Source organism: Ochotona curzoniae, unplaced genomic scaffold (assembly GCF_017591425.1).
Source record: "Ochotona curzoniae isolate NIBS_2020 unplaced genomic scaffold, NIBS_Ocur_1.0 contig_4105, whole genome shotgun sequence".
Lineage (NCBI taxonomy): Eukaryota > Metazoa > Chordata > Mammalia > Lagomorpha > Ochotonidae > Ochotona > Ochotona curzoniae.
The window spans coordinates 9,466,302-9,491,726 of NW_024466129.1; the positions used below are offsets into that span (position 1 = coordinate 9,466,302).

Consider the following 25,425-nt stretch of genomic DNA (forward strand, 5'->3'; position numbering starts at 1 on the left):
ACAAGTGGGTAGGTCAAAGCCGGAAGCTTTATAATTTGGATGTTAGTATACTGAGTAGATGTGATATAAAGAACATTTTCTGCTACGACAAATGCTGGATGACTGATGATGAAACACATTTAACCATACCACGCGGCCCAGAAGCTATGCAAAGGGCTTTTATCAAATGACTTTTCCAAACTCCAACTGCATTCTGATGATCAAAACAACTAAGTATTACGCATCACATGTGATGGTTTCGGAACTTCTGATCAGTACAAAAATATAAAAATATCATTTTATTATGACTGTATTCCCTGGTTGCCTAAATATACTGGTCTCACTGCTTACAGAATACCATACCCAGTACACCTGCCCCTCCTTCTTCTCCCACCCCATGTATGTGTGTACGTAAAACACAGATACACAGCTACCTGAAAATACAACACAACTTTGGATCTAACAATTATCTCAAAATATGTATTTTTAATACAACAAGGGTAGGAGTTTGGGCAGTGGCTGTCACCACGTGGGCTGCCCACAGCCCGTGCTGGAGTCCCAGCCTCTGTGTACCCTGGCGGGCAGCAGAGGATGGCTCAAGGCTGGGTCCCTGACATCCACGAAGGAGACAGAGCTGAGCTCTGGGGGTTTATGCCGTTGGCCAGGCCCAGCCCCTGCTGCTGCAGGTGTTTGAGAAGTGAATCAGAAGCTGGAATATCCATCTCCACTTTTCAAATGCAGTGAAATAAATAAATAAATACATTAGAGCTGACAGAGTTCTCACACAGGCGGCAGACCACCGTGCAGTCCAGGCGCTGCCCTCCACTGCTCCCGGCTACATCCGCAGGGCCGCCTTCCCCTGCAGCGACCTGGTGGCAAGATCAGCTCTCTCCCGCAGCAGGCTGGCTTCCTCGGCACTGCTGTGCGCCTGCGCGTTCTTCAGTAGGAAGTGGCTGATGAACAGCTTCAGGCCTTCCCGTAGCATGCCCAGCTTGGGGTTGTCAGACACCCTGGAAGGGAACCGCACACACCCGTGACGGGGACGCCCGAATCCCTGCTAGATCTCCACTCTGCGTCTCTTCAAGTCCTTGATAGACCCCAGTTTCCTCGAAAAGGGGAATTCTCTATTAAGAACTTCATAACATATTCTGCTTGTTACAAATCACTGCTTGCGTTAGGCAAGCTCAATGTTTCCCAAATCTGATGCCAAAATATTATCTTAAAAATTAAAACTCAAGTAATTTATTAAGCTGCTCTTAAGAATCATGAAAAAAAATCTCTATTTTTTCCATGTCTTATAGAAATAAGCTTAGAAACCCACCTTGTAAATATTAAACCAAGGTCTTCCGCTTCTGTTTCCACTAACAGAATATTCAACACTTTCCGCAAAAAATGGACTCTGGGTTTGTCCAATTCACTGAATTCAACTACCTAACAGACAAGATACAGAGAAAAATAAAAGTCATGTAGATTCAAATGACTTATATTGATTTGTAAATATAGTTAGTAAGATTCAACATTCAATTCTTTCTCACACCTCTTTACTCCAATTTTTAAGAGGCTAAATAGTGAAAGGAAAAGCAAAAGCAAAGGAAAGAAAGAAAAAACATCTACTGCTGGCAAGGGGGTAAACCTGTTAAATAAAGTTGATGCGGAGGATATATCTTATAAGTTAGAAATTTCACTTTAAAAAAAAAGACTTTATTCCAAGGGGGATGTGGGAGTGTCTGAAAGGCAGAGAGAGGGAGAGACGAGAGATCTTTAGGTGGCTGGTACACAACCCACCAGGTTGCATGGCCGGGCCAGGACAGGATCAAGCCAGGAACCTGGAGCTCCTTTCAGTCTCCCACGTGGGAGGCAGGCCAGGCACCCGGGCTCTCTCCGGTGGCTTTCCAGGTGCATGAGCGGGGAGGTGGAGCAGGAGTGAAACAAGCAGGTCCGCAAGCAGGCACCCATTCAGGACAATGTCCTAAGTGTCTGCTGGAATGACCACACCATGTCACACCCATGCCAAATGAATGCATGGCCTTTTATGAATGTCTGAATACCCTTTGTCTGTATGAATTTCAAAGTTTTTTGCACCAAAATAAACTTTAAAAAATTTCATTTTCCATGAAGTCTTTGAGGAAATTAAAATTTTCTACTTTACAGTGAAGTTTTAATTCCATTTTTCTAGGAACTCTGTACCCTTGTGTGAGTATAGCTCCTAGAAAACTATCAAAGAAGTTTTGAAACACATAAACACATAAACTGCAGAAAAGAGAAGTAACAAAATGAGAATTAGAGATATTAACACTGATAAACTACAACCTTTAGCCGAATTACAAAAGCTGAATTGTAGAACATTGCTAAGAATACGGTGACAGTGCAGCACTGCAGACATGGGAGACGTTAAAAACATGTGAAACAGTGTCATGCGGGGTCTTACACACACAGGCCCAGCTCGGAGGCAGGGCAGCCCCTTGGCAGGGTGGGGCTCTCCCAGGGCTGCCCCTGGGGGGCAGCTGCTCCTCACCACCCCTGGCCACCTGCCTGTAGCATCAGGGAAGCAGCAATGAACTTGCGCGCTCTAAGTCACTAGCTTTCAGAATACAGTGTAAGGTCCAGACCTCTTGTCCTCAGTGTAAAGTGGCCAAAGCACAGCAACACACAGGAGACGTGGGGACAGTGCAAAGGACATGTTCCTGTACCGCTGAGACACGGGGCGGCGGCTGTCCTGCAGCTCAGGAAAGCCACAGCACCGAGGCCAGAATCCCTCAGTCAGTTCACCTGCTCGCGTCTTAACCCACAGGCTCCTCCGCAGTCCAGGATCTTTCTTAGGATATTCAGATCCCTGAGGTCTCCCCCTCCCAGCCTCTAGGGTTCACGGGCGACTCCAGAGGGACACCGCAGCCCCTGCTCTGCGGTCCCACAGTGCAGCGGGGCAGGGAAGAGCACCCAGTTGGACAAGCTCATCCACGACGAGAGAGACCAGTTCCCACTTCCTCCATCTCCCTCCCAAGTTAACAGCGACTGGTTCAGGATTTTATCGGGACGAGCAGTCAAACCCCAAAACATACTCAGATTACCAGAAAAATTAACTATGCCTTCACTTACTACACACGTTTATACCATGTGTTAATTTGGCTATTTTCAATGTCAGTGATGACAATGAAACCATATTTCTGGTAAATCAGGATCTAAGAAAACTTGCTTTTTAAAGCACAAAATATAAGCAACTATACTACTATTTCTATAGCTTTAAAAAAAAGAAAACCCCAAATTTTCACGTGTCATACATACCTTTAAAATGGAAAGTGGAAGTGCTTTTGTCTTCAACAAGTGAGCTACCAGGTGAACCAAATTAGAGAAATTAGTGGCTGGCAGATTTTCTAAGTCCCGGAATTTGTCCCAAATGCTGAACTGGAAAGTCATCTAAGGTAACAAGTTAGAAACAAAAAAAAGTTAAATGTAATGAACTATTCAAATAAAGCACTAAGAAGATACTCTAAAGGTAATTCTATTTTTTTTTTTTTAATTTATTTTCACTGGGAATACAGAGTTAGAGAAACAGAGAGCTTCCACCTGCTGGTTCACTCCCCAAATAGCTGCAATGGCTGGAGCTGAGCCGGTTCAAAGCCAGGACCAAGCAGCTTCTTCTGGGTCTTCCATGCGGGTACAGCAGCCCAAGCACATGGGCCGTCCTCCATTGCTTTTCCAGGCAACAAGCAGGGAACTGGATGCAGAATGGAGCAACTGGAAATCAAAGTGGTACCCATAGGGGATTCTAGCTCCTTAGGCAGAGGCTTAGCCTACTATGCCACCACACATTCCATATCTTACGAATGTATTTTTAATGCTTGAAGAAGCAAGACTTTTAAGAGTTAACTACACTGTCCTTTCCTGGACAACAGTTGAAATGATTTCACTTTTTTCTTTCAGTCAGCAGATACCAAGGAATTCTTTAAAGAAGTTACCAGTTGGGTCCGGTATGGTGGCATACTAGCTAAAGTCCTTGCCTTGAACGTGCCGGATCCCATATGGGTGCTGGTTCTAATTTCGGCAGCTCTGCTTCTCATCCAGCTCCCTGCTTGTGGCCTGGGAAAGCAGGACCCTGCACCCGCATGGGAGACCTGGAGCAGGTTCCTGGCTCCTGGCTTTGGATTGGCACAGCACCGGCTGTTGTGGTCACTTGGGGAGTGAACCATCGGATGGAAGATCTTTCTCTTTGTCTCTCCTCCTCTCTCTGTATATCTGCCTTTCCAATAAAAATAAATAAATCTTTTTTTTTTTTTAAGTTACCAGCAAGCTACATTACAAGATTGGCATATTATAAAAATGAAGAGACATCCCTGAGCCCAGCTGTAAACAGCAGGACATATGGCTGGGCAGCGGCAGCACACGGGGGTTCAGTGGATGTTCTGAACCAGCCTCTTCTCCCATGGAAGGTGGGCGGAGGACTAGCACGGGCCATGGGGTCAGGGCTGCAGCAGACTCGGGAAAGTCACTTTAGACGGGCTGAACCACATCTGGTCTCCTACTGAGTGCTACCTGAAACCTCCTTTCATATTCACAGAACTTGCTGGCCAGGAATGCGTAGAAGGGATTGTAAGTTTTTTCCTGAAGGCAACAGTGCAGAAGGACGTGGATTATTTCTCTCTCCTGCTGATCCTTCAGTCCAAGCCTGTAAGACAAAAGAACACTAAGACATCACTTGCTTTCCAAGTTGTTCACAGCCACACTCCCTCAGAAAGGCACAGGCCTGTCTGTGTGAGTTTAGATGCTGCTGAGCCGGGCAGAGGACCTGTGGCAGCAACAGACAAGAGCACCCCAGGACCAGCTCAGTCCCCGATTTCTCTGGTAATATGGTAAAATGTGAGATGGGGCAACACGACGTGCAAGTTCTAAGCCAGCCACAAAAGGGCCTGTGCGGTGCAGGCTGACTCTCCTCCCTGGCTCGGGGGAGGGCGTGCCAGCATCCCATATGGGTGCCAATTTGTGTTCCAGCCGCTTAGTTCTGATCTAACTCTGCTTATGGCCTGGGACAGGAGAGTTCTTGGGCATCTGTACCCACTCGGGAGACTGAAGCAGCTTTTGGAGTCTGGCTTTAGGTCAGCTCAGCTCTGGCCACTGCAGCTGTTTGGAGAGTGAATCAGCGGACAGGAGACCTCTCTGTCTCTCCTCTCTGTAAAATTTTTCAAATAAGAAAAAATGAATAGTTTTATAGACTAAAATCCTGAAAACACGACGTTAACTGTGTAAAAAGTACTTGCAAAGAAAGGAAAAGTCAGACCCCATGGCTAGAGCACATGGGCTCTCTTCAAAACTAGCGAACAGAAAAGGTACAGTAAGTGACAGGAAGCTGCAGCCAGCTTCCATGCCTGCTACCAGGGCAGACCGTTCAGAAAATTAAATCCCAATGATCAGAATCTTGCAAACAGCCATTTCCCCTTATACATCATTCTAAATTGGATTCAAACAGAGGAGAGGGAAATATCACTAAATTGTCTGCAAGTGAAAATACACAGATCTGTGAACAATCTCATAACAGCATTCTGGAAAGTTTTAAATAAGAAGTAGGATAATCTGAATGAAAAAGTTACATGCATTTTAAAGTAATCCATCATAGTACTTGCAGTCAAAATCACCAAATCTATACAGCAAAACGCTCCCAAGCTCAACCACCTCCAACCAATTAGAAACAGTGGGTGGCTAACGAGGGGACACACAGGCCCAGCAGGTGCATGCAAATTAAGGGGCACCCAGCTATTCCTCAGCTGCATCTGATCCCATCGGGTACAACTCAAAAGCCGAAACCACCACCAAGAAACCAACTTATTTCTTCTGCAACGCCTGATTAAATAACAGGTCAAACTGTCCCCACACATGCTTACTTTAGGAGCTTTTCAAAGGCATCCAGGAAATCCTCGCTGGTCACTATCGTACAGAATATGTTCCTCCTGATGTCGGTGTTCATCCGCTGTTTCCGGGCAAGTTCTAGCATCTTTGAACTAACCTAAATAAGAAGTGATCAACATGGATCATGCAGAAATCTCTTACCAACACAACACACAGATGTCTTGATGAAAGCTGTTTTCTGAACAATATTATTCCAAATTTCACTTTATGCAGTTACTAAAGTTTCGTAAGACAAAGTAATATGTCCCATGACTTTAGCTCAATATGATTTTAACACACACAGAATCTCCCCACAAAAGGCAAGCACTTGATGTGTGAGACGTTCAGCGCTGTGTGTGCTCAGGCGGGGGCCTGTGCTGGAGCCTGGGAAGTCACAACCAACAGCAGGAGGTGAGACTGCAGGGCCGGGGAAGACCCTGGGAAAAATCAAAGAAGTCTGGATAAAACACAAGACTTTACACTGATGTGTAAAAAAAGTCTCACAATTTGAAATTCATGATTAATGGGCAAGAATGCACACTACTTGTTAAAACACGGTGTCTAAATTTCAAAAAGCAGTATTTGTAAAATGAATGCTTTAATTTCTATGCATTACCTTCACTCAACTTTTACTTCTGTGTAGTATATTTGTTTTGAATTAAAAAAAAAAATCCTTAAACACAGACACAGAATTATAACATAAAAGCAATTTTGGTAAGATCCTCAAATAGATCGTGTCATGCATTTCAGAAGAGTAATCCCAAACAATAATGGGGTTCGTGTAGGTAAGCCATAGCCAGATGTGGCAGGGGTGTCTACAGTCCGACAATGTCAAGTCCAGGGGTCTCCATACCGTCCCTGGATGCTGTTTCTGTGGATTTGACTGCTGACTGTTGTCAATCATTGGGGCCCCACTCCATGCAGAGCCCACAATCCACCAGCGACCTGTCTGCTCAGCATTCAAGACGCTGTCCCAGGAGATGCGAAGCCGAGTCTCTGCCCCTGACCCAGCGTGGCGGACCTGGTTAAAGAGAGATCTAGTGAGGCCTGGAATCTTAAAAAGGTCATCCTTGGTTTTATTTGAAAGGCACAGAAACAGATTTTTAATTCACTGATTCACTCACAAGGGCTTGCAACAACCAGAGCTGGGCCAGACCAAAGCCAGGAGGCAAGCATTCCATTCAGGTCTCCCATCGGCATGGAGGGATCCTAGGGTCTGAGCCATCTGCTCACCTGAGTGCTGGATCCTAGGACCTAAGCCATCATCCGCTCACCTGAGTGCAGGATCCTAGCACCTGAGCCATCCACTCACCTGAGTGCAGGATCCTAGGACCTGAGCCATCCACTCACCTGAGTGCAGGATCCTAGGACCTGAGCCATCTGCTCACCTGAGTGCAGGATCCTAGGACCTAAGCCATCTGCTCACCTGAGTGCAGGATCCTAGGACCTAAGCCATCATGTTTCTCCAGAGTGCAAATCAGCAGGAAGTTGGATCAGAAGCAAAATGGAACACAAGGCACTGTGATACGCAGGCATTCCCAGTGTCACTTTAGCTGCTATGAAAAATGCCTGCCCCAACTGAGATGCTTTTCCATTTTTTTGATAATGGCATTTTGGGCATATTTGTATTGTGATGAACCACTGACAACTAGAACAGTTAAACCTGCCTGGGATAATGCCAAAATCAGACTTTAAACCCAAGGACTTCATATGTGAGATCTGTGGGCTCACGACCCAAGCAACACTGTCTGGAAAGCTGCCGCGGACTCAGCTGCAGGTGAGGAGGTGAGCATGGCTGACACGTGTCAGGCTGGCAAGGGTCAGCCCGGCCACATGCAGCCAACAGCCAAGGAGCGCACACAGGTGAGCCCCCTCGGCCTCAGGTCAAACACAGGAGAGGCTCGACCGCCACTGACCTTCCTGCACAGGAATGTTTGGCAGTCAGCACCAAAGCACTTGGGATATCATGACAGACAACAAGAGTAGCATCCATCCTTAAAACTCTCATTGGACAGACTAAGCACCTGCCTTTTGATCCAACCCTTTCTTTCTTTTCACGCCATGTAAGTATCTGGTTCAAGTGCTTGCTGCTGCGCTTCCAATCCAAATCCCTACTCATGCGCACTCTAGGAGGAACAGCTCCAACGTGTGAGTCCTGCCACCGCCGGGAGAGCAAGGCAGGGCTCCTGGCTTCAGCCACATCGCACTCAGTTTGCTGCAGCATTTGGAGAGTGAACCAGCAGATGGAGGCGCTCAATCCCCCTCCTCCCACCCAGTCACTCTTTCAAATGAATAATTTTTAAGAAAAAAAAAAAATCAGAGAGAGAGACAATTACAAGCCATTCACCAGAGCTCTCTGTAACTTCCTCAGTTTCTCCACTGGCTCGGGATCGTAGCCTGGAATTTTGCGCATGTCATTGTTCTTCAGCGCCAACATCGTTTCCAGCATGAACCGAATCTTCAAAGAACACAGATTAAAATCCATCATTTCAGAGAGTTTCAGCGACTATTTGACTGAGCAAGACACACCTCACTCCTGAGGCACAGGGCCATCACCAAGGATGACAGTCAGCCCCAACTTCAACTCAGAGCTGCACTCGTATTTTAAAAGAGTCCCTTCTCTCTTCCACTCTCCCAGCCTCACCTGTCATTCCACCCTCCAACACGCAAAGAGCTGTGCAAGTGCTCCCCCTGCACCTGGCATCCTCCCCGAGCCACTCCGCATCCTCAAGTGGCCTCGCCTCGTCTCAGCTGCTCCCCACCAGTGGCTTGTCAAAAACTTCTTTATAAAGTTTACATCAGAAATAACATCATACAACAAAGTTTAAAATATATGAAAGACTTCCACATAATTCCTCTGTGACTTCTCCAAATAATATTTGGAGAAATAATATTTTATAAAAGTTACACCCAGAGATCCGTATTACATGGTGTATAATTGATATGTAGTAGAGTCAGCTGTTTAATTACAACTATCAGCATTATTAATTTTAAAAACCTCAGGCACATTTACATTCACTCTCTGTTTCCTCCCAACATGCCCAGCTCCAGACAGTCCACGCTGTGCTTTGCTCACTTTCACACGGCAGGGCACACTCCAGGCCCCGGGCTTGTCGCCTTTCTCATTCCTCCCACACGCCTTCCTCTCACCTGCCAAGTCTTCCCTCTTCATGTGGCTACATGCTGATGTGGTGTACCTCGGGGTCTCTTCATGCTCTGTCCTAGGCCAGGCTACCCCACTCGCTCCCACCTTCTAGAACTCCTGATAGGAAGTCACCCTGGACTCTCACCCAGCCAAAACCTTTTTTTTTTTTAATCATTTATTTATTTATTAGAAAGTCGGATTTAAGGAAATGAGAGACCGAGAGAGAGATTTTTCGTCCACGGGTTCACTCCCCAAGAGGCTGCAATAGCTAGGAGTTAGGAGCCTCCTCCAGGTCTCCCACACGGATGCAGGGTCCCAAGGTTTTGGGCCATCCTCAACTGCTTTCCCAGGCCACAAGCAGGGAGCTGGATGGGAAGTGGAGCAGCCGGGATACGAACCTGCGTCTACACAGGGTGTACAACGTGAGGACTTTAGCCATGAGGTTACCGTGCCACAGTCAAAACCTTTCACAGCCAACCTAGGTTCTCTGATTGCAATGCTTCTAAAATAGCACCGTTGGGCCAGTGCTGGGCTGTAGCAGGTAAAGCCCACCTGCAGCGTGGGATCCCATGTGGGTGCCAGTTTGTGTCCCGGCCGTTCCACTTCTTGCCCGGTTCTCTGCTAATGTGCCTGGCAAGGCAGCAGAAGATGGCCCGTGGGCTGCAGCCATGTGGGAAACCCAGAAGATGCTCCCAATTCCTGGCTCAGCCCTGGCCATCATGGTCATCTGGAGGAATGAACCAGTGGATGCAAGATCTCTCCTCTAAGTGACTTTGTCTTTTACATAATAAATATTTGTAGGAAAAACCCGGCAATATCTCCCTTGAAGAGCTGCCTACTGCATGTCCTGCTGCTTGCCTCTTTCGTCACTCTCCAACACGTCTGGCTACTCTGACTTGCACTCTTGCAAGCCACGCTCAACTTCCTGGACTCCTGCAACGGCCTGGCCCTTCCTTAAGGTGATCAAGGAAGACGTCACTTCAGATCTCTAGGTAAATTCCCAGTTCTCCATGATGGTTCGGAAGCCTCAGGACCAAGTCCGAGCCCTGTCCCCTGGGAGAACTGTCCCACACTGGTCTTTTCTTGTTCCTCAACTGGGCACACCACATGCCATTCTACACCTTGCACTATCGGAACAGCCAGTGAGGTAGGAGCTATGACTGTCCCATTTTACAGAGGGGTAACCAAGGCTTGGCAGACTCGAGCTATATCCTGTCTTCTAACTGCCAGCGCCAGTGGGCCAAGACACACTGAGACTTGAGCTCCATGCCACACGGCCTCCTCAATAAGCCTTTTTTATTTTATTCTTTCCCACAGATGAGTGTTAAATATAGCTAGGAAACTAGAAAAGGCAGAAGATAAAGTCATTATTTTAAGTTGGGGTCAGTCTGTGGGGTTTCAGGCATTTAGGAAGCAGTCTAAGAACACATTCGTACCCGAGTCTGGTCCTGAAACCTGTCGCCTGCCCCGCTGGCTTTGGTCTGGGCCTCGGTGATGAGCTCCTTCAGCGACAAGGCGTCATCCTTCCTCAGGGAAAAGCCCACGTTCTTCAGCATTAACAGGATTAGTTCAATATCTTTTTCTGTGAAAGTTCCAATAAGCTTCTTCAAAATGTCAAAGATGAGTAGAGATTGCACCACGTGGAAGTTGTACAAATGGGCGATGATGGTGAACAGGTTATCACATTCTTTCCCTTCACTTCCATTTCTGTACATGGCATCAAACTTCCTCACCACGGCCTCCAGAAAGTGAGCGCCGACCTGAAGGAGGACAGAGAGAGGGACCAACAGGCAGTTAAGGCCTACTGAGGTTTTAACAAATTCAACTGGTACTTTTAAAATCAGCACACAAAATGTAGTAAGGCAGGACATGAGCAGGGCACAGCTTCAATTACTGTAAAGGTTCTTCCTACTTCCTTTTCTTTCACAACAACAAAGAGATTTTTTGGCCAGCAGCCATTTTGGTTCCTTAGGGGGGAAAAAAACACACTCTAAAAATCGTAAGAACATGTCTGTATCTAAAATATTCTACGAACAATACTCAAATCTGAAGACTTTATTAATTTACACATCAAATAAATTTCTTACAAGGAAGCGACGCAAGTGACATATAAAGTAGAAAAACCTAACCTCAAAGGCTACCCAACAGACAGGTACTAGAAGGGACCAGGTGCAATGGATGAGTCCCACCGAGTCTCTGGTTTGAAGGGCAGTGTAGCAACATATCCGTCAGTTCAGCCTGCTGAGCCTGGACCTGTAGTCAGGGGAGCTCAGGGAAGCCGCTGACACGGTGCCCAGGATGGCAGCAGCTGCTGAGGGCCCGGCAGCGCCTTCCTTCTGCCCTTCGATCCATTCACAGCCACGTTACCCAGGCACGTGCTGGAGGTGAATCTGTGATTGGGAGACGGCTACCAAACCTTGAAGGGAGAAGTGGTAGTTACGAATCTTGCTAGTGTCATTATTTGTCATCAGCCCAAGCTGAGACTGGAGAAGGCGGAGGCAGGGGCACGGGAGAGACAGGGAATGACGCCAACAGCCCAGTCAGGAGCTGCAGTGTGAGGGAGGAAGCTGTGCTGGCCTGGGGAGGAGAGGGAAGGCACCAGCATGACCGCAGGATGACACCGGAGGAGTGTGACACGTCACTGAATCAGACAGCTGAAGTACGGACTATGGGGAACCAGCACGTGAATAGAAATGGGTTAGTAGGGCTGGGCTGGGAATGTGGCAGGACTGAGGGCAGATATGTTGCTGGTGGTGAAAATCTGTTGATGACAACAGGTTAGAAATGACAGGGAAACATGTACAGAGCACTGCTGGGTTGCAACAAAAGAAAGTGCTCGAAGGATCCAGAGAAAGGCTGAATGGCAGAGGCAAAACTGACTTCTTAGAAGTCAGAACTGACAGATTATACATACTTTTTAGTTTTTGAGTATCTGAGACTGGAGGCTAGCGTGTTGGCAGATCACACTAATCATCCAGCTGCTGCGACGGCACCCCACACAGGCAACCTGTTCATCTCCCAGCCACTCCCTTTCTGATCCAGCTCCCTGTGAACGGGCTGGGAAGGCAGCAAAGGGTGACTCAAGTCCTGGGGCTCCTGCAGTCACGTGGGAGACCCAGAGCACCATGCTCAGTTTGAGACTGGCCCAACTCTGGCTGTGGCAGCCATCTGAGGAGTGAGCCAGCAGATGGAAGATCTCTCTCTGGCTCTCCCTCTCTGTGTAATTTTGACTTTGATACAGATATACCTGAATATATAAATACATTACATATGAATATCTTATATTTAAATATATAATAAAAAATTCAGGCAAATATCCTCAAGTATGCTTCATTCATACAAGCAGAATGCCAAAATTTCAAATTCCATTTAACATCTTCAAATCAAATAATGTTGATGTGTAAATCTATGAATAAAATCCATGCTGCTAAAGACACTTGAGCACCATCACAAATTCTTTTTAATATTTATTTATCTGAAAGGCAAAGTGACAGAAGCAAGAGCCAGACAGAAACCTTGCCTCTCTGCTGGTGGACTCCCAGCTGCTGGCAAAGCTGGGTCCAGGTTAGGCCGCAGCCAGAGCCGCAGCTCCACTGATGTGCCCCATGCGAACAGCAGGAACCCATCAGTCTGAACATCATGGGCTCCCCCAAGTGCACTAGCAGGAGGCTGGTCTGGAGGGCCAGACAATGCTCAATCCCAGGTCCTTTGACACGGGTTCACCAAGTAATGGCTTAACCCACTATGCTATGCCTGACCCGACATAAATCCTTATGCGTCAATTTTTAACATCGAGCTGCAAAGACGTAATTTTTTATTTTAAATGGATTATGAAAGGAATTCAGTAGCTAAAATCATGATCTTTAAGACACTTCTTTAAAGAAGTTTAATGGAAACAGCATCCTGAGAGCCCATCACACTCTGGCAGAACTTTGAGTGGCTGTCATTAGCTGGCGCACCGTAATGACTTCCCCTTGGAACAAGTCATTTTGCTGTCTTTTGTGCTATTAGTGAAGGCTTAAATGACAAATAGGAGCCATAATCTCATGTTTTCCAATCAAGCAAATTCCCAATGTACTGTGGGTGGTCAGAGTCCACGATCTGTAATGTAACTCAGTGAAATGTTGCTTGTACTAAAAATCATTTTGATTGTTAAGTCATATGAAGTATACCAATTTGGTCTAGAATGACAGACATACTAAAAAAGCCACAGAACAGTACTGAATTAGGGTAATCACAAGACACTATGAATAGTGTGCAGTAATCCATTACGATTTGTAATGATGAGAAAATGGACTCCCACATTCATACGTGAAAATGAATATAGCTCTTAGAAATTTAAAAAAAAAATACTTCCAAGGAGCGATTCCCAAAGCAGTTGGCCACAGTCATTTTGTAACTGAGATAACCTAGGCAGCCAGGCCTTCGGCTGCTCCGAAGACTATGGGTCTAGCCCCATCTCTCTTTTGTCCTCAGCTTCCCAACGCCCTGCAGGGCTGTAAGCTTCCATGTGGTTCAGGAGATTATCTAGAAGAGTGATAAAACGTTGTGGTAGGAATTGCAAGCTAGAGAACACAGTGCAAGAGATTTTCGTATGCAATGTGGATTACAAATGATGTACTTCTGAGAGTACAGCTGGCCTTCCTGTGCCTGCTGCATGGAGTGACTCAATCTTAGTGACGCCACAGGGGAAGACTTCGAGGTTTGAGACCACTGTACACGACAGCGCATGTTCTCAACTCAGCAGCACCTGCAGCCCACTCCACGCAGCTTTTAGCCCTCAAGGCTAATGTGTTTGGGCAAATCTGTGTATTTTGAAGTAGCCCTTGGACAGGCCCAATCTACAAGAGTTCGAACAGCCTGGCACAAGAGCCTAGTGGCTAAAGTCCTCGCCTTGCATGTGCCAGCATTCCATATGGGCGCTGGCTTGTGTCCCAGCTGCCCCACTTCCCATCCAGCTCCCTGCTTGTGACCTGGGAAAGCAGTCGAGGACGGCCCAAAGCCTTGGGGCCCTGCACCCACATGGGAGTCCCGGAAGAAGCTCCTAGCTTTGCATTGGCTCAGCTCCAGCTGTTGCTGCTACTTGGGGTGTGAACCAGAAGACAGAACATATATATCTGATTTTCCAATAAAAATAAATAAATCTACCTTTTTTTTTTTTAAAAAAGGAATGAAGTAACAGACCATATAGCATTTATTAGGAATCAAAAAGAAATCAACATGAGCAAACAATCTATACCACACAATCAGCATTTACCAGACCTTTCACTGAAACAACCATCTTTAAGACACAAGCAGTGTACAAACAGCTGCAACCTTACCTCGATTCCCACAGTGTGGTGAAGAATGCTGACCAAGAGAATGTGCTCCATCATCAGGCGGCTGGGCATAGCTGAGCCAGTGACACAGGCATCCATGAGGGTGGCAGTCAGGGTGTCATTCATGTCCTTCCTGCTGTGGGTCATGTACAGCTCCTCCAGCTGGCTGCTGATGGACGCCATGTTTGGTTCGCTCAACCTGCAGTGAAGCACAAACACTGTGACAATGCTTCAAGTTAGGAATCATTTCTCGGTTATGAAGGTACTACTACCAGAGGTAAGTCTGAGCAGCCACAAGGGTGGCTGCCCTGGGTCCAGGCTTCCTGCTGGGGTTCCTGGCCCCCCATCCACTGCTGTTGAGTGGGAGGAGGATCCTGGGCTTGTCCAAGCCCAAGATCCAAGAATTTCCTGTGCACAGAGACCATGCTGGGGACGGATCTCAGACAGCTTTGGGCACTCAGGATCATGGCTCCGCCCATCGCGTGAAGTCCAGGTAAATCTGAGCAATGGCGTCGGTGCTGGGGGAACCTATGCCAGCCAGGCTTCCTGCTGGGGATCACCATTGCTAGGCCAGAGGAGGATCCTGGGCTTATGGGTAACCAGAAGGCCAACCTGCCCCAAGCTTCGACCACTGGCTGCCTGGTGGCAAGCCCTGGGGTATGAGCCCAATGGATAAGGCCACTGTAAGTGTAGGTGAGAAATGAATCCTGAGGGACACTCAAAGACAAAGCCATTGTACCTGCAGGTATGCAAGCAAATTGAGACCTGGTGGTTTAGAGAGGAGAGAACTGAAGATCTTTATGGGTTAGACTGATGCACCAGCATAGAGCGGAGTCCTGGGTTGGGCCTGTTAGCATGGTACATGGCTGAGTACCACATGCCAGTGCACATGTAAGCTATGGCTGGGGGCCTGACAGGCTAGAACGCGTACCTGATAGTGAGTGTCAGATCAGGGGATGGGTCACATTAGACTGGGCCATGACACCAACCAGCATACAGAGAACCACATCCTGGGTGGATTCTGTAGAGGAAATGTGGGCCCAACCTTATGGAACTACAAGTCCCATTGGTTAGCTTATGAGTCGGGATGGTGATGGAACTCACTGTTGCTCACAGATACTGAGGCTGGGAACAAGTGGCACAGATCCATGCTGTAGCACTCGCATGAGCACCCTAAAACAGCATGTGGGGCGGGCCAGGTCGCACCAGCTCAAAGGCCAGGACGGATGGAGAAGGCCATGTTGGGTAAGGGCCAAGCACCTGTTGGCGTGCATGTAACCTGGGTCTGGGAGTGGCCTGAGTGGGGGAACCTAGGAAACTTCCCTAGTAGGTTAGAGCTCCTGCTGGTGAGTACATGGTCCAGGCCTGAGTGTGAGGCAGGCTGGGTTGTATAACTCCATCTACTGGCAAGTGTGTGAAAAGTGTGTGAATTGGTTTTCAGAAGGAGGTGGATTGGGGGTGGGGGGGTGTGCCGAGCAAACCATAGCCCACTGGCGAGGGCAGAAACCAGGATGAGTGCAGGTCACGCCAGGTTAGGCTTGACAGCTACTGGTTTCCATGAGCCAGGGATGAGACCAGACTGAGCAGGGTCAGGTTGTAGCACCCACCAGCAAGAGTTGGGACTGGGGGCAGGCCAGGTTAGGCCAGCTACAGCATCAAAAGGCAAAGGCCCAGACAGGTGAGGAGCTTTGCAAGCTGGGTCAGAGCAACCACTAGCAACCATGAGATCTGTGGCTGGGAAGCAAAGGGGATGCCCTGGCTGGGTTATGGTTCCCACTGGTGAGCACAGGGGCCAGAGTGGGGGCTGCTGTCTGGTCTGGACATGGCTACAGCGTTCTTCAGCACAAGTGTAGGCTGGATTTGAGGTGTGCTAGACTGGGCTAGACTCCAACACTCACTGGTGCTCGTGAGGACCAGGGTATATGTAGGATGGACTAGGCTATGTCTCTTACCCTGCTGAGCCACGTGTGAGCAATGTCTGGGTGTGCACCAGGCTTGGCTGGGCATTAGCACCCAACAGTAAGAGCCAGATGGGTGAAGGCCAGTCAGGAAAGGCTACTCTGTTTCTGTTAAGACAGCAGGTGGACTAAGTAGGACTGGCCCATGGACACACTGGTGTGCGCGAGATCTGGCACTGGGAGAGGTTCTGATGGAGGAACTTGGGGAACTCCTCTGTTGGAACACAGAACCTGCAGCTGAGTGCAAGAACCAAGAAATGGAGCAGCCCAGACCAGGCCAGGTTACGGTATCCACAAGCTTACTTTGGCTCAGATCTGGGCTGAGCCAGGCTGGGCCAGTTCATACCACCTGCTGGCAAATCCCAGAGCCAGGTTAGGCCGCAATACCAGCCAGTTCACATTAGGGTCAGGACTGGGGGCTGGCTGGGTTGAGCTAGGCTGTAGTTCCTACCAGTGTGAGCTGGAAGTGGGGGTGGGCCAGGCCGGGCCGGGCCAGGCTACAGCACCCACTGGCAAATGCCGAGGCAAGGTAGGCCATGCTAGACTGGGCCATAGCACCTGACCAGCACATGTGAGAGCCAGGGGAGAGTGGGCAAACCCAGTAGAGGGTGCTGCAAGGAGCTCCTCTGCTGGGCCACTATTCCCACTGGTGAGTGTGAGAGCTGGGATTGATGGCAGACCAGGCTGGGCAGACTCTACCTATTGGTACACGCATAAGCCAGAGCAGGTGAGGGTTGGTTGGGCTTTGTCTCAGCATCAGCTGGCAGACATTAGCACTAGGGGACAAACTCTCGGGCTAAACTGCAGAGTCACCTGAAGAGTGTAAGATCTGGGAGTGGGAGTGAGCTCATTAGGGAAATAGTGGGCACCTCCCTCTTAGGTTATCACTCCCACTGGAGAGCATGAGAACCAGGACCTGGTGACAGGAATGGCTAGACAGAGAGTGGCATCCGCCACATGCATAGTGGCGCTCATTGGGTTGAGCTAGGCCTCAGTGCCCTCTGATATGTATGAGAGCTGAATGGGATGTAGGACATTCTGGACCAATCTGCTGTACATACTGGCAAGTATGGGAACCAGAGAAAGGGCGGGCCTGGTGGGGTTATTGTGGATTGCTCTGACTATGCTACAGCTCCCACTAGTGTCCATGAAGGCTGAGTGTATGGTAGGCAAGATTGGGATGGACTCCAACACCCATTGGTTTGTATGGAAGACAGGGCTGGAGACAGAACTGACCCAGCAATTGCAACCACCAGCATATGCATAAGCTGATTTGGGCAACAGACTGTACCGGACCCTATACTAGAATGCACACACAAGACTCAGGTCTTGAAAAAAAAAAAAATTCAGGTCTGGGATGCCCTCAGATGAAGTTTCTTTAGGAATCCCCGCAACTGAACTGCTGGACTTCGAACCCCAACCAGAAGAGAAGTGCAGGTTCCATGGTCTGGCCATGGAGTGCATGTGTCAGAGCTGGGCCTACTCAGTGGCTTCGACAGAGCAGTGGACAGCATGTCCAGGTGCACATGGAGGATATGGCAGTACAATGGAGTCTGCAGAGGACACCTGGTAGCACAACAGAGGATGGAGGACAGAACAAATCGATCAACTACTCCAAACTTGCGCTGGCAGTGAAGATCTAGGCAAAACGAGACTCTAAGGTGGACTAAGTCAAGCAGTGGAGTCTGGAGAGATTGCATCGTGACTCGAGAGTTGAGATCAGCAGTAATTCGGAACTGTTAACTATCGAAACTAGTTGAGCAGGACCCTGGGAGCACGCCCCACACTGGGGACCCTGGGATGGGGTGGGAGGCTCGGTGTGGCTTCTCCCCTTATCTCTCCCCTCCACCCAAATAAAATTTATACAACTAAAAAAAAAGTTACCACTACCAATGTTTCACACTGATATACATTTCTGACCTTTGAGTAATTCTTTTCTTGTCCCCAGTAACCCAGCATATATCATGTATAATCAAATAACTATGAAATCTCAAAGCAATATAATTGTCTTTACAGCTACAATGTGGCCCCAATGAAATGTTCCTTGCAAATTCAGAGGTCACACTTCTGTTTATCCTAATCTGATACCTGCAGAGGCAGGGACAACCCTCAGCTAAAGCGGTACTGTTTGGAAAAATGCTAACCTTCTGTCGCTCCACTGCAATGAGTGAGTGCACACGGCAGGAACATATCTGTGCCTGAAAACCACTCAGCACACACCTGTGCTAATGTGGAAACGAACATCACAAGAGTGTGTTACCATGTGTCATGCAAATAGTAAGCAGATTTTAATTAAAGAGAAAAGGAATTCTGGGGGAGAGAGGTGATTGAGACCATAAAAGGGTAGCACAAGAGCCTTGTGGTGATAAACACTTGTATATCTTCACTGTGGTGGTGTTTACATGAAATTTCATGCAAGAAAGCTGCAAAGAACTACACACACACATAAAACAATGAGACCCAAATAAGCTTTGTAAATGTTATTCGTGTCCATTTTCCTATTTTCCTTTCTAATTGTTTTGCAGCATACACAGGACCTCCCTTAAAGTCTTCTGACTTTCCGTGACTCTGTTTTTCTAAATAAAAAGTAATACATATTCAGGCCCGACACGATAACATAGCAGTTAAAGTCCTCACCTTGAACACTCTGGGATCCCATATGAGCGCCAGCGCCAGTTTTAATCCTGGCAGCTCCACTTCCCATCCAGCTCCCTGCCTGTGGCCTGGGAAAGCAGTCCAGGATGGCCCAAGACTTTGGGACCCTACACCCACATGGGAGATCTGGAGGAGTCTCCTGGCTTTGGATTAGCTCATCTCGAGCATTTGTGGTCCCTTGGGGAGTGAGCCATCAGATGAAGGATCTTCCTCTTTCTCTCCTCCTTTCTGTATATTCGCCTTTCCAATAAAAAATAAATAAATCTTAAAAAAAAAAAAAAGTAATACATATTCAAAACCTGGCAAAACCCGACCAAGTGTTGGATGTCAGAGAGCAGTGACGTGAGCAGGCTTGGGGAGGGGCACGAAGTGGGGAGGGGCTTATAAGGAGGGCTGGGGGGACTACAGAGGGGATGGGCTGACTACAAGGAGCACTGGGGGGACCACAGACGGGGTGGGCTGACTACAGGGAGCGCTGGGGGGAACCAGAGGGGGTGGACAGACGAGAGATTTTAGCTCCTTTTTCAAACTAGAGAGTGGATTAAGCTTCACTTACACAGTTTCAAATTGACTTCTTCTTCTTTCTTTTCTTTTTCTTTCTTTTTTTTAAAGATGTATTTACTTTTATTGGAAAGGCAGATACACAGAGAGGAGGAGAGACAGAGAGCAAGATCTTCCACCCGAAGATTCACGCCCCAAGCGGCTGCAACAGCTGGAGCTCTGAGCCAATCCAAAGCCAGGAGCCAGGAGCTCTTCTGGGTCTCCCATACGGGTGCAGGGCCCCAAGACTTTGGGCCATCCTCGACCGCTTTCCCAGGCCACAGGCAGGGAGCTGGATGGAAAGCGGGGCTGCCGGGATAGAACCGGCGCTCATATGGGATCCCGGATGTGCAAGGCGAGGACTTTAACCATTACGCTATCACGCTGGGACCATTTTTTTCTTCTTAAAGATTTACTTTTCGGCCCGGCGCGGTGGTGCAAGTGGTTAAAGGTCCTCGCCTTGCACGCCCGGGATCCCATATGGGCGCCGGTTCTAATCCTGGCAGCCCCGCTTCCCTTCCAGCTCCCTGCCTGTGGCCTGGGAAAGCAGTCGAGGACGGCCCAAAGCCTTGGGACCCTGCACCCGCGTGGAAGACCGGAAGAGGCTCCTGGCTTCGGATCGGCATAGCATCGGCCCGTTGCGCTCACTTGGGGAGTGAATCATCGGACAGAAGATCTTCCTCTCTGTCTCTCCTCTCTGTATATCCGCCTTTCCAATAAAAAAAATAATAATAAAAATAAATCTTAAAAAAAAAAAAAAGATTTACTTTTTAGTTTTATCCGGAAAGCAGAGTCATAGAGTTGAGACACAGGGATTCTCTAGCTGCTGGTTCACTCCCCAAATATCTGCAACGGCCAGAGCTGAGACAATCCAAAGCTAGGAGCCAGGACTCTATTATGAGTCTCCTACATAGGTGCTGATCTCAAGGCCTTGAGCCGTCCTCTGCTGCTTTCCAGGCCACAAGCAGGGAGCTGATGGAAGTGTAACAGCTGGGATTCAAACCAGCAGCACCCATGAGAAGCCAGCACTATAGCTGGAAGCTAGTTTACTATGCCATGGATTTGCCTTCCCCGCCCCATCAACTTCTTATTGTGTTACACGGATAATAAAATGCAGACATGGGGTCCTGCATGGTGGCTTAGTGGCTAAGGTACTTGCCTTGAATGTGCCAGAATCCCATATGGACACTGGTTCTAATCTCAGCGGTCCTGTTTCCCATCCAGCTCCCTGCTTGTGTCCTGGGAAAGCAGTCGAGGACAGACCAAAGCCTCGGGACCCTGCATCAGCATGGGAGACCTGGAGGAACCTCCAGGCTCCTGGCTTCGGATCGGCTCAGCTCCGTTGCAGTCATTTGGGGAGTGAATCATCGGATGAAAGTTCTTCCTCTCTGCCTCTCCTCCTCTCTCTCTATATCTTCCTTTCCAATAAAAATAAGTCTTTTAAAAAAAAATGCAGGCATGAATAATAAAGAAAGAACCTTGAAGACCAAGTTCCTGAGCAGAATCTGCTTCCACAGGTGGGTAGGCCATGGTCACTTCTCAGAATAACAATGTGGCATGTGGGCTGCTCTCAAATGTGGAAGGCATTCAAAGTATTAAACACTGAGCCCGGTGCAATGGCTCAAACAGGTAATCCCAGGATTCCATACGGGTGCTGGTTCATGTCTTGGCTACTCCACTTCCCATCCAGCTCCCTGCTTGTGGCCTGGGAAAGCAGTGGAGGATGGACTAACGCCTTGGGACCCTGCACCCATGTGGGAGTCCTGGAAGAATCTCCTGGCTTTGAATCAGCTCAGCTCTGGCCATCTGGGGAAGGAACTAGCAGGTAGAAGATCTTTCTTTCTCTCCTCTCCAGAAAGCTGCCTTTGCAATACAGATAAATAAATCTTTTTTTTTTTTAAGCCACAAACTAGAAAGAAGAAAACCAAGTATTAAGTATTCATCACTCGGGTCGTGTGTTGCAAGGCAAGGATCTGGTTAAAACACGCAGGAGCAGAAGGATCCATCCAGTGGAGACCACCGCGGCTAGCCCCAACGCTCCCGTCCTAACTGCCGGGGTTACTGCAGTCCCCAGGACAAGTTACCTGTTCACCAGACCCTTCACTTGCTTCCTGAGCCTTTCTAGCTCCTCCTTCTTCGGGACATCCACCGGCTCCTCGGCTCGCCGCACGTGGGGCGGCATGTACTTCTCGGCGCTTTCAGCAAGACTCTGCAAGAAGAGAATTCCCCAAGTCACAGACAACAGTGGACGAATCCCATTTCTCTTGTTAAATTTGTATTTAAATTCCAGAAAAACCTGCAGGCAGTTATTGCTACTGACCACTGCTCCTGGTGAACCTCAGCTGAGATGAACATGCCTGGATGAACGCATCCTCCATCACCCGGGACGGGGGGAAGGCAGGGAGAGCAATCCTGCCTCAGCTGCTGCGCATGCGCCTCCTCTCCCCCTCTATGGAAGCTGGCTCCAGCCGTCCAGCACCTCCCCACAGAGCCCTGGAACCCACCACTTCCGCCCAGGATGAATGTGCTGCAAGTACAGGCACACGGCCACCCAGGTAAGCGCGCCAACACCTCAAAGAAAGTGTCCTACGAATATTTCAGATTTGTTTAAAATTAACTTTTTAAATTTGTACAAGGGTACCTCAAAATCTTTGTGGGGAAACATGACTAAGACAGAAATTCTTGGGCGGGAAAAGCCTTGTGGCACAGAGGGCTGTCCGGGCCCAGGACGCTTGCAGCCCCTGCCTGCAGTGCCAGCTGGAGTCCAGGCTACTCCGCTTCCCACCTAGGTTCCTGCAGATGTCTCCTGGGAGGCACGTGGAGACACGGGGACAGTGCTGTGCTCCCGGCCTGACTGGCCCAGTCTTGGCCGTACAGGGCATTCTGGGGGGACTGAACCAGCAGAAGGAAACTCTGCCACTCTGTCTTCCAAGTAGGTGAAAATAAACATATTTTTCACTATTTACACTAAAACATAAACTCAAAATAGCAGCTTTTCTGCAATATGCATTTTCTACACATTTTATGAACCCTGTATGATAAAATCAAAATCAAGCTAATTTCCTAGGTCATCAGCTGGGGAAGAAGGTAAGGGGTTACGCATGCTTATCTGTAACCGTGGGTACCTCACTGCCGGGCCTTAAGACAAGCACGGGTCGGCCAGCGCCTTACAGCAGGGAGCTTACACTCACAGAACGTCCACCCCATTGAAGCTGTTTTTCCTGAGATGCACCTTACTTCAGATATGATGTCAATTACACCTCAAGAGGCTGTGAAACAAACTCGGGTAGAGTTGGAGAAAATACTGCGCTGGGAGAGGAACGGACAGCACTTACGGATTGTTGATAAGGTGCCAGGAGCAGACACGAAAGCCTTCCGGTGATGACAGGTGTCAACAGTGAGGAACACGAGGCCTGGCCTCGCAGGTAGAAGGGATATATACCCTGAGAGCCAGGTGGCAGCCACGGCCCCAGGAGTGTCTCAGCTGCCTTCCAGGAGCATGCAAACGAACGACCAACATGCCTGTGTCACCCGCCCTTTGCTCTGTACCCCTCCCTGCTGCTGGGCAGGTAGCCCCAGAAGGCCCTGGGGGAGTATGCCATACCTCATCCGGTGGATCACCATCTTCTGAAGACCTTGGAGGACTCTCTTCTGCATCTTGTGCAAATCGGACTCTCTTTCTCCCCCTTTTCTCCTGAGTCTTCCTCGTGGCTTCCACGTCTCCCCGTGGTCCATCCTCATCTTCATCCTCACTCTGCACGCCCTCACCTGCTGCCCTCAACCCCTCTTCCTCCTCGTCTCCATCTTCCTCCTCGTCCCCATCTTCCTCCTCTCCCTCACTAGAGTCCTCCGAGTCACTCCCTAAGTCACTGTCGGGGGGTGTGTCCGCCGAGTCCTCCTCCTCCTCCTCCTCACTGCTTTCGTACAAGCCGCTGCTGCTCTTCCCAGACCCCAGGGCTCCCAGGATGTAGTCCAGGCCGTCGCGGGCGAAGCTGAGCGGGACGGGGCTGCCGTCCCCTTTCTTCTTACGCTTGTTCAAGCCGAGACAGCGCTCCAGCTTTCGGATCTCTCGGTCCTCCTCCTCGTTGGCCGCGAGAAGGGCCCTTTTCCGGGCGGCAGCTTCGGCAGCTGCCGGGGATCCGGGCTGCCCAGGAGCAGACTTTTTGGGGGCCGGGGGTCCGGGCTGCCCAGGAGCAGCCTTTTTGGGGGCCGGGGGTCCGGGCTGCCCAGGAGCAGCCTTTTTGGGAGCCGGGGGTCCGGGCTGCCCAGGAGCAGCCTTGCTGGGGGTCGGGGGTCTGGGATGCCCAGATGGAGCCTTGTTGGGGGCCGGGGCACTCCTGGTCTTCTGGGCCGAGGGCGGCTGCCTGGGGGACGAGGGGTCCTTCCCGGTGGGACGGCGGGCGCTTTCCTCCTCCTCATCTCGCGGACCCTGGGCGGCGCCTCCCGTCCTCTGCAGGCGGCGAACTTTCTTAAGGTGTCGTTTCTCCTTTTTCAGCTCCTTGCGGCTTTTCTTTCCGTTGCGGCGGGAACCCACTCCGGCACCAGCGCGGCCCTGGAAGGCGCCAGGAGCGTCTCCCTCGGAGGTGGCCTGTACGAACCCCTCCACCGCTAATTTAAGCCGTTTGAGGGGCCCTTTCCCGCCAGCCCCGGGGCCGCGGCGAAACCCGCGCCCGCCTTTACGCTTCATGCCAGTCACGGTGCTCCGAGGGCCGCCCGCACCCGCACCTGCCACGCTCCTGGGCGCCGCCATCTTCCGAGACACGCCGACGCGCGTCTTCCGGCAGAGGCGGGACTTCCGGGCGGGCGCGGAGTCCGACTGGGCGGCGGCGCCCCCTGCTGTCGGGTGGGCGGGCGCGCGGGGAGCCGGGCTGAGGCGAGGCGGCCTGGCGGAGAGCAGGGCCGAGAATGGCCGCCTTGGGCGCGCGTGGTACCGTCCTGCTTGCTAAGGAGCACACACACACACACACACACACACACACACATTCTCAGGAAACAAAGCTCTTCACAGATTGTGAGAGACCTGACGCTGGAGTAACCCAAGTCTCGGGTGCCGTGTGACTCCGGCCGTAGCACCAACAGCGTTGCTTCTCTCATTCCTCGCAGTGTCTCGTGGAGTGATGCGTTACTCTGAACTCAGGCTCCTGTTGACTGGCGCCCCGGCATGCATTTAGTCCGCCTGCAGCCTGTCAAATGGACAGCATCCCGAATCAGGGTGGGCCTCCAGTTCCATGACTGGTGGCCTCCTAAAATGGAGGAAATGTGGAGCCAGTGACACACAGGAAGCACGTTAGGAGGTGACGGTGCTGGCCGCCGCCAGGAGCAGGGAGGTGACCGTGGGACAAGCTCTCTTGAGGGTCCCCGGAAGGATCCAGTGCTGACAGAACTGATTTCAGATTTCTGGCCGCCCAGAGGGAGAAGGTCATTTCTGTTGTTTCCAACCATGCAGCTTGTGGCACTTCATCCGTCGGTGCTAGGTAAGTTGTAACACACATTTAATTTCTGTCCAGTTTTCCTTGTAGGGAACAGCTGTGAAAAGCATCGTGTCCTGCAGGTTGCAGGGAACTGAGGCCCTCGGTGTGCAGTGTCCCCTAGCTGCTGTACTCTGCTTTGCATCTGGTCTGCCCTGCTGGTGTGCCTGGAAGGTCATGGAGGATGGCCCAAGTGCTTGGTCCCCAAGGTCGGAGTTCATGCTTGCTGCTTCTGGCCAGGCCCAGACCTGGCTGGGCAGCCATTTGAATCCACTCTTGCTCTGCCTTTCAAATACATAAATAAATGAACATTTAAAAAAGATTTTAAAGTATCCTTGGTATCATGAACATCATAAACACCCAAAAGATGTCATTGAAAAGCCGAAACCAGCTACAGTTGTTCGCCAAAAAAAAGGTGTTGTTCAGTGATCTTAAAATTACATAGATTGTATATACAAAATAAAGCATGTTAAATGGCAAAAATA

General features: G+C 49.6%; 1 protein-coding gene across 2 annotated transcripts; it reads right to left on the minus strand.

Moving 5' to 3' along the window:
• Positions 1–699: 699 nt before the first annotated feature.
• On the minus strand, positions 700–24,222 carry NOM1 (nucleolar protein with MIF4G domain 1). Of its 2 annotated transcripts, XM_040984372.1 has the most exons (12): positions 23,788–24,222; positions 23,077–23,616; positions 21,557–21,681; positions 14,323–14,518; positions 10,438–10,761; positions 8,204–8,314; positions 6,710–6,877; positions 5,853–5,974; positions 4,510–4,642; positions 3,262–3,393; positions 1,301–1,410; positions 700–989 (listed from the first exon to the last, which is right to left on the minus strand). In XM_040984372.1, the coding sequence occupies exons 1-12, from the start codon at positions 24,220–24,222 to the stop codon at positions 815–817; spliced, it is 2,571 nt and encodes an 856-aa protein (XP_040840306.1). In that variant the 3' UTR covers positions 700–814. The 2 variants fall into 2 exon arrangements, with proteins under 2 accessions (XP_040840306.1, XP_040840305.1); XM_040984371.1 differs by having other exon boundaries at positions 23,077–24,197.
• Between the last annotated feature and the right edge of the window lie 1,203 nt (positions 24,223–25,425).